Below are 14382 nucleotides of genomic sequence, written 5' to 3'. Positions count from 1 at the left end.
GTCTCCTGACCCATTCCCCCCACCTCTTGCTGCCGAGAAGTCTAACTGAGAGGTTTCCAGAAAAGAGGACCTTACCAGATAAAATCTCGGCAGTGGGAACAGTAGGTGGGCTGCCGAAGGTAGGTAGCCATGAACTTGTGGCCGTTGACCTGGTGGACCCTGCGCCTGACAGCCCCCTGCCGCTTCCTGGGCCGCATGCGCTCCCGAAACACACGTTCTTCATTGTCTTTAGGGGCTGAGGAGGGACAAGAGCACAGAAGAAAATACAGTCTGGGTTAGCAGCCCTTGAAAATAACCTTCTGTGGGAGAGCTACTCCAGCCTGGGAGATCTGGAGGTTGAGGGGGGGGGCAGCCTCCGCTGGTGGAGAGATTCAGGGGTCTAAGGAGCCTCACTACTTAGCTCCAGCCAGTACGCGCCATGTGACTGCAAGGCCCGGCCTGTGCACTTTCCCACAACAGCTGCACTCGGCACCCATCCCAACCCTACTCCTGCTCCAGGTGTGGCCGCTTCACTCCTCCCGGCACCAGCTACATGTTGCAAGGGTGTGGGCTCAGCGGCCCAGGTTCAACCCTTTCGGAAACTTCTGAGGAGTGACCGAGGACTGCGCGTGTTCCTCGTCTGGAGCCCCTGCAGGCACTGTCCTCTGGCCGTGGGGATGATGGTGACGGCCCTAAGGGGTGTGGCTTGGAGTCAATGGTGTGACTTCCCTTCCCACCCAGATGCCAAGCTCAGAGAAGTAGCTGCCTAATAAACCTGACTATTCTTCCTCTTCCCTCTTCTCTAGAGTAAAGCAAAAAAGAGCCTTTCCCTAAAGGTTAAAAGGAGAGGGAAATAGAACACTGTGAAAGCAGACAGTTTCCAGAAGGCTCAAGACCCACCACCATGGGCTTTAAGACCTACTGGAGACAGAAAGATCTTCCCCACTTCTTCCTTCCCTCCCTTTCAAAGCCTGCCCCAAACCTAAGAACACCCTGCAAAGGGACAGTAAAAATAATAATGACCATTAAGTACTGAATGTGCCACCACACACCCCAATACATACATTAATGCCCTAATCCCCAGTGTGATAGTTGGGGGGCCTTTAGGAGGTAATAACGATTAAATACAGGCATGCGGATGTGCCCTCATAATGGAATTAGTGCTCTTAAAAGAAGAGGAAAAGACCTGAGCCAGCCTGCTCTCTGCCATGACAGGATACAATGAGAAGGCAGTTGTAAACCAGCCAAGCAGAGAGTCCTCACCAGAACACAAAGATCTTGATTTCAAACTTTCAGCCTCCAGAACTGTGAAAAGTAACTTTCTGCTGCCTAAGCCTGTATTCTATGGTATTTTGTTAAAGCCTGAGCAGACTAACACAGTGACAATGCTAGCTAATGTCTGTCAAGGGCTTACACTCTGGTTAAGTGTTAGTCACTCAGTTGTGTCCAACTCTTTGTGACCCCCACGGACTGTAGCCCACCAGGCTCCTCTGTCCATGGGATTCTCCAGGCAAGAATACTGGAGAAGGTTGCTATTTCCTTCTCCAGGGGATCTTCCTGACCCAGGGATCAAACCTGGGTTTCCCACATTGCAGGCAGATTCTTTACCATCTGAGCCACCTTAGCTATCTATGCACTCTGGTGGGTGCCATGCTAAATGCATTATGTGCAATAACTCATTGAAGCATTACAACCCCAACTGAAGGGTACCACTATTACCCCCATGTCTTGGATTTGCAAACTGAAGAATGAAGAGTTCAAGTAACCTTTTCTGTTAATACAGCTATCTAGTGGTAGAGCCCTAGAGAGGGCAATGGCAACCCACTCTAGTGTTCTTGCCTGGAGAATTCCATGGACAGAGAAGCCTGGCAGGCTACAGTTCGTGGGGTGGCAAAGAGTCGGACACAACTGAGTGACTAACACACACACAGTGGTGGAGCCCAGATTCTATAGCAGAGAGGGAGAGAGAGGTCCCGGGTCCACTGGCCACCTGCTGCTCTGAGAGACAGCCCACTCTCCCCACGGCAAGTCTCCAAAGCTCTCACCTGGTGGCTCTCTTTAGGGAAGAGCTGGGCTGCCTGAGGCTTCCCCTAGCACAGAGAAGGCAGGCTATGGTCTCCTGCCAGGCTCTTGACACTCTCAAGCAGCCCTGAAAGGTGGGTGAAAATACACGGGGAAGGCTCCATCCCCTCAACAGCCCCCTTGCACCAGCCAGCGCCCATCATCCCAGCCTGACAGTGTTAGTCCTGAGGGGAATGAGCTCTGCTTCTCAGGGGCCTCTCTGAACACAAGTTTCTCTGCCGTGGTCACATGTGTCAGTCAAACATCTGTTTAACCCAAGAGCATCTTGTCAGCCCAGAGAGGGTAGGGGTGGACAGAACATCAAACTGAAGGAGGAAAAGAACAATGGGGAGCAAATGTCCAGTGTGCGCTTTTAGAGGGAAGCAGCCTCCAGGCAAATGTGCAGAACTGCTGACTGGAGGCTGCCCACAGGCCTCCCAGGCTGTGCTCTCAGGATTGCCCCTTGGTGACCCGGAAGGGGGTCTGCCTGTGGACCTCCTGCTTCATACCCGCCAACCTGCAGGGGTTTCCTTTTTACTTGGTGCCTATTGTTTCACAAAGTCTCTGACAGTGATTACCTTCTGGGTATAGAAAGTCCACACCACCTCCTACTTTCTACAACCTAGGCGGTAAGACCCAGCTGAGCAAATTTGCAAGGAAAGGTTTTGCTTCTAACTAGAGATGTCTACATATGCACACACATGCATAAATATGACAATCATCACTCAGGTGTGAAATTAGAGGTGACTTTCATTTCTGCTTCATACTTTTCAGTATATTTAGGAAATTCTATTTGTATAAGCTGGAAAAACGTGGTATTTTAAAAAACAAATCTTTTCAATAGCCCTTAGTTGCTACAAACCTGATTGACAAAAAATCCAAACCCCCCAAACTCAACCTTGGGTAGCTCAGGCCAGGGGATGGGAATTCTCTTTGTACAAAAGCATCCTTCAAATTCTTTCACAGAAGGCTTTACCATGGAATATATATCAACAGTAAGCTCTAACGTGTTTAAGACGCAATTTGATTTACAAATTTCTCAGATTTTCTAGTCGTCTTGACTCTGGAAATTGTGTTTTCAGTCAAAATGGTGAGGCGTTTACTCTAGTTTTCTCAAGGAAGTGCTGCCATATGGGGGGTCATAGGGGTCCCCGAGGGCCTTATTTCTCAACTTTTTATAGAAATGACCACAGCAACCAAACTGGACGTTCTAAACTGTGTTTAACTGATTTAATAGATAAATGCAGCAGCCAGTTAACTTAACTCTACTTGCTTTTTCAAAATTTACTTATTCTTTAATTGAAGAATAATTGCTTTACAGAATTGCATTGGTTTCTGCCAAACCCCACTTACTTTTGAAAACCTGTTTGTGGGGTGCACTGATGCTGTGAGAAAAGCTGATTAAAATTTGAAGGGGGTGGGGGGATGGAAGGGTCTTGGGTGCAGGTTAGAAAGAGAGCCAAGGATAACCCCATGCTAAGGCAGGGTCCATCTGATCTAACTTCTCCAAAACGTTCTGTTCTCCTGCCCCAGAGCACATTGTGCATGGCCTGTTAAAAGTCAGCTTCTCTGTTCAGTATGTGGGGAGACTAAAGGCAACAGAAGGAACAGGTAAATAAACTTCGTGTTCCAAGGAGGTTTGCACACGAGGCTGCAGGAGAAAGGGGATGGGACTCCTGGCTGATGATAACACCTGCCTTCCACACACCTCTGGACAGGGGAGCCACAAGGCTCCTCAGTCCCATAGAATCTCCTTGTTGAGCCTAGAGAAACTGCTAGAAATGGATCACCTTCAGCATTTCCCCTGATGTGAAGGGTCTCTATTAAAATGCAGCTTCCATGGGGTAGGGGGTAATGCATGGCATATGCATGCAGGAGCACAGGCACCTGTGTGGGTAAGAGAGAGTACATGGTGTGAGAGTGAAAGAATAAATTTATAAATGTAAGTATATATATACATTTGTGTGTACAATATAATAGCAATATAAATCAAATATCATGCATAATTTGTTATATATTCATATATAATACAGCATGATATGTTAGGGTCATTAACATAATTATATTATGACATGATTATGTTATAATTATATTAGTAGCAATATATTATTATATAAGATGAATGTATGATATATAGTTTTGCTGAACCATTTGAATCAACACTTCACCCCTAAGTACTTCAGGGTTTATCTCCTAAGAATAAAAACATTCTCTGACATAATCACAATATCAAAGTCAAGAAATTTAACATTGATATAACTATCCAATAGACAGTTCATATTTAAATCTCCCTGATTGTCCCCTGTATGTGTGTGTATGCTAAGTCACTTCAGTTGTGTCCAACTCTTTGCAACCCTCTGGACCGTAGCCTGCCAGGCTCCTCTGGCCATGGGACTATACAGGCAAGAATACTGGAGTGGGTTGTTATGCCCTCCTCCAGGGGATCTTCCAGACCCAGGGATCGATTATATCTCCTGCATTGGCAGGTGTGTTCTTTATCACTAGCGCCACATGGAAAACCCGATTGTCCCTAAATGTCCTTTATTGCTGTTGTTTTTAAATGTTTAATCTAGGAGCTAGTCAGAGCTCAAGGAAGCTATCTGCTTGCCATGTTTCTTTAATCTCCTAATCTAGAACAATTTTCTTGACTTATTCCCTTCTTATGACAAAGTTATGGAAAATATAGGATGTTGTCTTATGGAACATTCTACAGCCTGGATTTGTTTGTTCCCATTTGATTAGTTTCCAATTCAATGGCAAACATACCACGGAGATGTACATATCAATAAACCTTTAGCTATAGATAAGTGTGTAAATGACATAAATATAAAATTTATAGGAGGAGAAATATAAAATATTCACTCTTACTAGGAATTCTTAAAATGCAGAGCTATCTTGACCTACCACTGACATACCATTTAATGCCTAATAAAGAAACAAATTTGCTTTTAAATGGTATTATCAGCTGTTCGGAAGGCTGCTATGAAACTGATTTATTCATTCACTGCTAGAGGCAATGTCGCATAATATTTTCAGAAGCAATATTACAGTACATGGCAAACATCACAAAAAGATTCATATCCTCTGATTAGGCAATTCCTTAGTAACTCTAAGTCAATAATTCAACAGAAACTAAAAGTTATACACTTATAACTTATACATGTTCCCCAAGGCATGTCTAATCAGCCTTCAAACAAATAACTTGATAGTCTCACATCAGAAGAATGGTCTAATGAATTATACTACATCTACATAAATTTTAAAATGTTGAGAGAAGACTAGGTAGGCACATGGGGAGATGTGATTCAAAACTGTGAAAACAGGAGGCCCAGAAACACAAAACATATCTACAGGTTGAAGGTAACATAAAAGAATTATTGTGTTATACTAGGATGGTGGGATTATGTATTTGTATATTTGAAAAATGTTCTCTAATGCTCTTTAATGACATTTTTAATACACTGTTTCTTTTTGGCTATAGTGCATAGCATACCTGATCTCAGTTCCCCAACCAAGGATCAAACTACACCCCCTGCATTGGAAGCCTGGAGTCGTAACAACTAGACTCCCAGAGAAGTCCTTTAATCATTTTTAATAGCAGTTCTTTCCACCTAAAGCATTAGGTAAGGGAAGGGTCACTCATGTTGCAGGAGTGGGGGACTACATAGCATGAATGAGGAGGAAAGGGCACCAGATGTTGGCCTGGAGATCAGGAGAGACAAGATACATTTTATCAGCTTCCCCAGTTGCCTGTGGCTCTGAGCTGGGTCACCCCACTTGCCCCCACATCTGTGACTTGCTCTGAAGCATGCTCTTCACATCACTTCACTGGATGTACTCAGCCATACCCACCGAGGGTGATGGCTCATTTGCCACAGCCCACAAGGCAAAACCGGCACTGGTTTTCCTTTCCTTCGCTCCCTTTCCTTTCTGCCTACACAAATCTTTTGTTTTATGGCTGCGTCTACCACACAGCAGAAGGGATGACCCAAGTCAGGGAGAGGCCAACACAAAGTTGGATAACTCTTGTGAAACTTTCTGTGTAAATGAAGATCTTGGCTGCTCAGATATAACAACAAGAATTCACAAAGGCATGAAGCTAAGGAGACAGCCTGTGAAGCAGCTATGAGATATTCGGTAAGCTTAATGTCTAACAACATTCCAAGAGTGTTTTATGCTGGCTTCGGTTTGCCTATAAGCTCAAATTCCTAGGGTCTTCTATACCAATGAGTATCTTACAGCTCCAAAGCTCAGAAGAATCTCTGACAGGCTGCAGGCAAGTGGCAGAAGAAGCACAGAGAACCCACACCTCACAGTTCTTGCTCTGCTGATCAGCCTCACCCGGCCCCTTTTCCTTGGGCTGAGACTTCGCAGTCTAGGCCAGAAGGACACTCACAATCACAGGGAGAGGCAGCCCCTGGCACCAAACCCTCTGCTACCTCTTCTGGTCTGTCTGATTATTGAAGGTCCCACTGCTTCATCACCACCTCCCTCGCCTCATCTCATGTGCTCCTGCACAAAAAGGGGGCTCAAACAACAGGACTGAGCTCCCTCTCTCACTCAAGGTCACGGGCATCCTTAGACTCAGTGCTCTTTGAAAGCCTCTAGCAGGGAATTCCTAATAGGCTGATGGTTATGAATCCCCATATGCTGGCACTTCCTTCGAGGGCATGTGTAAAAAGGACTGCCAAGCCCAAAGTTCCAGCTCGCCCAAGACCCCTGCCCTTGGAGCCTGGACCAGTCAGAAGGACCAATATGCTTGGCTGGCCACCTCTGGGCACCACCGTCATTCCTCACTGCAGGTGATCCCTCAATCAATCACCTACTCTTGATTTTGAGCGTGCATAGGGGTCTTCTCCACAAGGAAGTGTGCCATGGGTGGTCTTCTTGATCTCTTCTCGCCTCCTTCTTTTGATCTTCTCTTTCTACCACTGTGGTTGAACTAGGTGCTGGGAGATGGGACAAATGTTGCTTTTACCCCAGACTTGTGTTATAATCTAGAACAAGTCATTTAATCTCTTCAGGCATCTTATCCATCAGGAAGCAGTACTGCAACAACTCTGTCTAAACACCAGGCTGGCATGTTCTCTCCCCCAGGTGCCAATACAACATTTCCTGATTGAGGGAAAGTGGAATACTCTCATCCACCCCACTACAAAACCTCCCCTGGCTGGGGTCCGACTGTCTCCAGATAGTTCAGCCCCGCCACTGTGAATAAAAGGGGGTCGGCCCTGTCTTCTCCCACCCTGCACATCAGGGGCTCTGGAGGAGCACACTCCACCTCCAGAGTGGAGTAGTCCTGGGAAGACTGGGCTGGGTAAAAACACTGACTCAGCTCTAGGACAAGAGCAGTAAGAAATGTGACCAGTTTGAGAAAAGGCTGGGAACATCCTCAGAAGGCTTGTGTTGGAAGCCAAGCAAAGAGTGAATCCAGTTTTCAAGGCAGATTATTTCACAACACAAAGAAAACAAGTCAAACATCCTGATAGTCTTATCTAAATAACTGTCAAATCTTGGATGATTCAGAAGCTGAAAAATAACAGCTACCATGTATGGGCTCCTATCACATGGTGAGCACCATTCTAAGTATTTTATATCCATGAGTTGCTATTTTATATGTAAATACTGTTATACATCCATAAGGTGCTATTAAAAATACACGAGGTATTATGACATATACACAAGATACGCAAGTACGCAACTCACATCTGACATCATGAGGTGCTACTATCCTCAACTTACAGATGAAGAAACCAAGAGCTCAAGAGGTTAAGTGATTTGTTGAAGGTCACACAGCTAAAAGTGAGTGTCAAGTTCAAGAATTCCCATCCTGACGCATCCACCCATATTTCACAAGGATGGCAGAATAGCTTGAGTCCCCAGAACCCAGCTTTGTGTATGGAAGTCTCCTGCTGGCTGCTGCCCATTCACCTCTCCACACACTCATCCTGCCCTCAACTAGAGAGAGTCAAAGGGGACTGATTAATTCACAAGGCACACATATAATGGAATTTAACGCAGTGGTTTCAAAAAGCAGACATGCCAAGTCCACCAAGAAACAATATGTAGAAAAAGAGAACTAAGAAACATGTCTATAGTGTATATCTATATAAAATGAGAAAGAGAAAAGGATAAATATCCTCAAAGAACATAAACAGAAAAACACATCAAGACTTTCTGAAACGTTAAAAATTGTACATTCTAAAAAATGTTTATTAGGTGGATATTGGATGCCGGGCAGTATTCTGGGCACAGACTCTTAGACACAGTGGATGGTCCATAGCCACTCTCTAAATTATTCTTCTCAGATATTTTGGATTTGATCCTTAACAGGTGGGTCTCCACTAATAGGTGGGTCTCCACTAACAAAGCAAGGAATTGCCGTCATTGTCCAGACAACAGTGGTTATGACTGGGAGTGGGGAAAGCCCCTGAAGAGACTAGATGGAATTTTTCCCACTCAGTATCTGAGGAATTTACTCAATAAATCTCTGGCTTAACTTTATGGACTTGCTGTGAAAAATGCAAGATCAACGGAAACAAAACAAAATGAAAAAAACCTAGGCACTGAAAATCAAAGGAGCAGTGCCTTTTCATTTTATTTTCCATGAGGAAAACAGCTTATAATATTTTCAAGTTGAAATAAATGCTACATGACAGTGAGTTTTAACGATTAAGTAAATATTTATGTGATACCAAAGGCTACGTTCTACATGTTGTACTCACACAATACATTAAAGAAAATTTCTGTTCAAAACAGGAAAGAGGAAACGGCAATTAATTCCCCGAGAGAGATTAGTCTGAACTATCTATGTCTTCCCAGAAAGCCACACGATGTGAAGCAGAAACGTCTAGGAGAAGAGGTTTGGAATTGTCCACATACGTTATTCTGTGTGTAATCTAATCAGAGGAGAGCTGGTGGCATTTCAAGATGAGCATCTCAAATTTACTACAAATCGCTTTCTTCTTTCTCATCTTTCCTTTCCGAATGACCTGTTCTGTATTCATGGCAGGGCATAAGCTCTGTCCACTTATTTAAAATAAAGCATAAGCTAGTTTATGCTTTGTTAGGGGAAAAAAAAGTGACAAATTTGGACACTTGACAGGCTAGAGGGAGTAGAACTAGGGTAAACTGAGGTCAAACACAGGGGTGGTAGGACAGTCGGATGGTCACTGAGGGAAGGCCCCTCAGGGAGAAAAGGGGAGGGCAGCCCCCAATCCCACCACCCAGGCTCTGACATACATGGGGACACGGAGAACCACTGGAGAACAATGATCATCCTCAAGTAGGAAGTCTCCTTGCTTCCTGCCTCTCAGCATTTATTCATTCCCTCCCTTCTCCAGCCATTCAAAATTAAACATTGGAGTTACACTGGAACTACCACATGCTTCTCGGACCCAGGGAAAGTTACTGCTTGCCAGGAGAAAAGCCGCAGAGCAAAATCCCTTCAGGCAGACCTGCTAAATGCTCAAAGAGCCTTCTCATCCCGGGAAATCAGCCAAGTGGGGCACCAGCCAAGGGTGGGGCCAGAGTCCTCGCTGGTGCCAGTGATGGTCCTGTGATTCATATCACAGCAAACTGAGCCGTTGCTGAATTACTGGGCACCTGAGCCCCGAGGACCTCATGTCCATGAGGTCATGTCCATGGTTCATGTTTCTAAAATGCTCTATTAAAAAATGCCTGTGGGAGAGCAAAGGCAGAAGTCAGCAGGATGTCTGTCCATTCCCAGCATGAAGAAGGGGGAGTGTCAATGCCCAGTGAAGGTTGGCAACCCCCTTTCCAAATACAGTACAAGCCTCTTAATGCCAAGGCATGGAGGCCAAAAAGGTATGGGATTTTTTACTGAAAACCCACACCCATCAGTGCTATTGCTATCAGCTGTTCCACAACATCCAATCAGTGGCAGGCAGGATTCAGAAAGTTTCGAGCAGAGTGAGCAAAAGTTCAGTTCAGTTCAGTCGCTCAGTCGTGTCTGACTCTTTGCGACCCCATGAATTGCAGCACGCCAGGCCTCCCTGTCCATCACCAACTCCCGGAGTTTACTCAAACTCATGCCCATAGAGTCGGTGATGCCATCCAGCCATCTCATCCTCTGTCGTCCCCTCTTGCTCCTGTCCCCAATCCCTCCCAGCATCAGGGTCTTTTCCAATGAGTCAACTCTTCACATGAGGTGGCCAAAGTATTGGAGTTTCAGCTTCAGCATCAGTCCTTCCAATGAACACCCAGGACTGATCTCCTTCAGGATGGACTGGTTGGATCTCCTTGCAGTCCAAGGGACTCTCAAGAGTCTTCTCCAACACCACAGTTCAAAAGCATCAATTTTTCGGCGCTCAGCTTTCTTCACAGTCCAACTCTCACATCCATATATCACCACTGGAAAAACCATAGCCTTGACTAGTTGGACCTTTGTTGGCAAAGTAATGTCTCTGCTTTTTAATATGCTATCTAGGTTGGTCATAACTTTCCTTCCAAGGAGTAAGTATCTTTTAATCTCATGGCTGCAATCACCATCTGCAGTGATTTTGGAAGCCCCCAAAAATAAAGTCTGACACTGTTTCCACTGTCTCCCCATCTATTTGCTATGAGGTGATGGGACCAGATGCCATGATCTTAGTTTTCTGAATGTTGAGCTTTAAGCCAACCTTTACACTCTCCTCTTTCACTTTCATCAAGAGGCTTTTTAGTTCCTCTTCACTCTCTGCCATAAGGGTGGTGCGTGAGCAAAAAATCACCCTTTAATATCAAGTGGTCCCTTTACCATCTCATCCCAGCCTCCATAGACCTCCTCAAAATGAAGTATGTGCACAGTTACCCAAATTACCACAACGAACTCACCTGTTTATTTTCCCCAAACTTGTCTGTTTCCTAAGGTAGTTCCATACTGTTGCTAATACTTTAAAGTTAAAATTAAAAAGAAAAACCATAGCCTTTCCCAGAGAGATCTTAAGTCCTGAGCAGGATTCCAAGGAAGATGGCCAGATGGGTATTTATCAGACTACCTGAGAAAGAAGACAAGTTTCAGGGAGTCAGAAGATAAAAGGAAAAAAAAAAAAACAAAAAACAGGCAATGAAAGACTTGTTAAGGCAAAGGAGCTGGCGAAAGAAGATAAAAAGAAGTAACGATGATTATTAAGTCATGAAGTCCAGGCTGGTGATTGGACAAATGAACTCCACACCTTCCCAGAAAGCAGATGGGTTTGTCTTACTCTATGCATCCCTTCCTCCACACTGACCAAGAAGCAAGGTCACCTTCCTTCCACCCTCCCTCCCAGCTAGTTTCCAGAGGAGGGTACTGGGGGGATGCACCTTCCTTAGGAAGCTTACCAGAGGTTAAAAAAGCCCTGGATCATCCTATAGAAACAGCTATCAGGGCTATTAGGCCTTGGGCAGCCACAAGATCAAACCAATCAATCCTAAATAAAATCAACTCTGAATAGTCATTGAAAGGGCTGATGCTGAAGCTCCAATACTTTGGCCACCTGATGCAACGAGCCGACTCATTGGAAAAATCCCTCATGCTGCAAAAGATTGAGGGCAGGAGGAGAAGGGGATGACAGAGGATAAGATGGTTGGATGGCATCATTGACTCAATGGACATGAGTTAGAGCAAACTCCAGGAGATAGTGAAGGGCAGGGAAGCCTGGCGTGCGCAATCCATGGGGTTGCAAAGAGTCAGACATGACTTAGCGAGTAAACAACAATCAAGACCGTAGTGTCCATGGAACTTATATCTTTCCACTTGGCTTCAAAAGCCTGCTTAAACTTTTTCTGACAAGTTTTATGTTCCACTGAGATAGTGATCACAACTCTGTATGTAGAAAGAGGGATAAGGGGATCAAAAACAATAATGTTTTCAATAACTGAAAACAAAGCCAGAATCCAGCCCTGTGCCCCTTCAAGGCTCACAGGCTCTGATTACATACACACACACATACACACACACATGGTGTGACCCACCCCCTGCTGCTGGCATCTCTTTCAATACAGGGGACACTGCAGTCTGGAAAAACCAATGACATCCCCAGGATTGCTTCTTAGGGCCTTGGAAACTCCTGTCTCTCCGTAAGTTGTCATTTATAGTGATAGGAGAACATTGTGGAAAGAATAGCCACTATGTGAGAAGGAAGATGTATTTCTAATAGCCCTATAAAACAACAGAGACATCTGCTAAATTTGGAGTCTCATATCTAGAAACTCCTATACACAGAAAATTAAAACCATCAAGAACAAAAGATGGAGTAGGGGCAAGGGAAATTTTTTTTTAATTTCCAGTTTAATGAGACTAAGAAAATATTCTAAGGCCTCAAATGCTTAAGGGAGATCCAGTCAGCTTGGGTCTTAGTGCTAATGAAGTACAAGAGGAGATCAAATTCCCCAAGTGAGTAAGTTACCTCTGTCCAGAGGGAAATATTACCAGTCACAGACCCTGTCTTGAATCTCAGCAAGCTTCTTGCAGATATACATTCTTGGTCACCAGGACTCTCGTGAAGAAGTATTGATACTTACAGCTACTATAAGTCAATTTCTCTCTGAAAAACCCAGCTCCCATCCTATACCTTACGACCTCAGGGCAGTCCAGAGCCATGTCTTTACTTACAAAAGAGAGCACTTTCCTAATCTGGAAATCTGGGCCCTGAACACAGTGCAGTTACCTGCTTGCCCTTTTAGGAGGTCTTGGTTTAAGTGTTAACAGGGCTAGTCAACAAAGGTTAAGCTAAGGTTAAGATCTACCACAGTCTTAAGAGTCTCAAGAATCCTGAGTAGTGGATGAGCACTGCTCTGGCCAAAGCACATCTCTGTCACATCTTAGCCATGCTTGTGAGCCTGGCTATCCCCAGTTAGAGGTGTGAGATGTCCACGAGAAGAGAAGTGAAATTCTTCTGAGGAAAAACTTGAAACTTCATTTTCTGGGAGAAAAAGAGAAAGGATTGAATGAGAGGTGTGGCGGCCAGTCTCCAAGATGACCCTCAGGGTCCGAGCCTCCTGGGACTCACAGCTCTGTGCAGGCCCCTCCTACAATGACTGGAGTTGCCCCGCTGAGTCGTGGAACTAAAGAGGCTTTGCAGAAATGACAAAGGGGGACTGCTGAGGCTAGGTCATAAAAGACACTGAAGTTCCACCTTGCTCACTCTTGGCTCTCTCTTGGAAAGCCAGCTTCTGTGTCCTGGCATACAAGCAGCCTGATGGAGGGGTCCATTTTGGTGGAAACTGACTGGGAGAGACCTCCTCCGTCAGTCAACAGACCTCCTCTGTCATGACTCACGAGCCATGACTGTCAGCCATCTTGGAATTGTGTCCTCCAGCCCCAGCTGAGCTTTTTCGGTTGGCCAGAGCCCTAGCCAACAATCCCGACTGCAACCGCACAACAGACTATGGGTTAGAACCATCGGGCTAAAGCTGCTCCTGAATTCCTAGCCCACAGAACAGTATGGGATAACACTATTTCTTATTGTCTTAAGCTGCTAAATTTAGGATAATTTGTTACTCAGCAATAGATATCTATAATTCAGGAGGTAATAGATAAACCAAGCAGGAAGAGACTTAGGGTAAACGTTGGAAGGAAAATGTTTTCACTGTGACAATTGTTCATTCACTTGGGCAATATTTACTAAGCGCCTCCAGGGTGCTAGGTACCAAGCCTCTGAGTTATACATTTATCCCTCCTCTGGAGAGGGACAAAGGAAAACAAACACTGGTTATATTAAAAGCATGATCACATGGATCCCAGCGCCTATGAAAAAGTGAGTTAGGCTGACCTGGCTCCTGAGAGCTGGGAATTCAGAGATAGTGGAGTCCTAAAAAGCAAATGAACCCTGCTACTTTGAGCTCCACTGTGTCAGTTTTTCTCTTAAGCTTGAGGCTTTAAGCCCTGTTAAAACACAGATCCTCTGGGAGGGCCATTATGAGTTTAGTGTGGATGAATTTCAGATTCTTTTTGAGAGGTTGTAATGGGAAGGTAGGAAAAAATCATGTAGAACCTGCAGGAAGAGTGGTGTTAGGAGATAAATTTTGGAAATTTTAGATTCTAAAGGAAGAGTGGTGTTAGGAGATAAATTTTGGAAATTTTAGATTCTAAAGTAAGAGACAAATTCCATTTGTAAACAAATTTAGTAATAAAATAATAGGTATCATTTACCATACAGTCTGTGATTAAAACATGTCTTTGCTTCTTGAAGGCAGCCTATAAGATTGGTATTATTCTCCCCATTATGCAAATGAGGAAACTGGGGCTAAATAAATCTAGGTGACTCACCCAGGGATACATCTTACTAAGTGGTAGAACTTGATTTTGTACCAAGGATTATCTTCCTTCAAAGTTCACTGCTTCTCCACCATACTACC

At 44.6% G+C, this 14382-nt stretch overlaps 1 protein-coding gene across 3 annotated transcripts in view; it reads right to left on the bottom strand.

Moving 5' to 3' along the window:
* The window catches only part of PRKCE (protein kinase C epsilon), a 534046-nt gene that overhangs the window by 197092 nt on the left and 322572 nt on the right, over positions 1-14382 (bottom strand). For all 3 annotated transcript variants that reach the window (XM_070477675.1, XM_070477668.1, XM_070477678.1), the window contains one exon: positions 76-235. In XM_070477675.1, coding sequence (XP_070333776.1) covers positions 76-235 — 160 coding nt within the window. The remainder of the gene's footprint in view (positions 1-75; positions 236-14382) is intronic.

Source organism: Odocoileus virginianus, chromosome 2 (genome assembly GCF_023699985.2).
Source record: "Odocoileus virginianus isolate 20LAN1187 ecotype Illinois chromosome 2, Ovbor_1.2, whole genome shotgun sequence".
NCBI lineage: Eukaryota > Metazoa > Chordata > Mammalia > Artiodactyla > Cervidae > Odocoileus > Odocoileus virginianus.
This window is presented reverse-complemented; position numbering and strand designations above follow the sequence as displayed.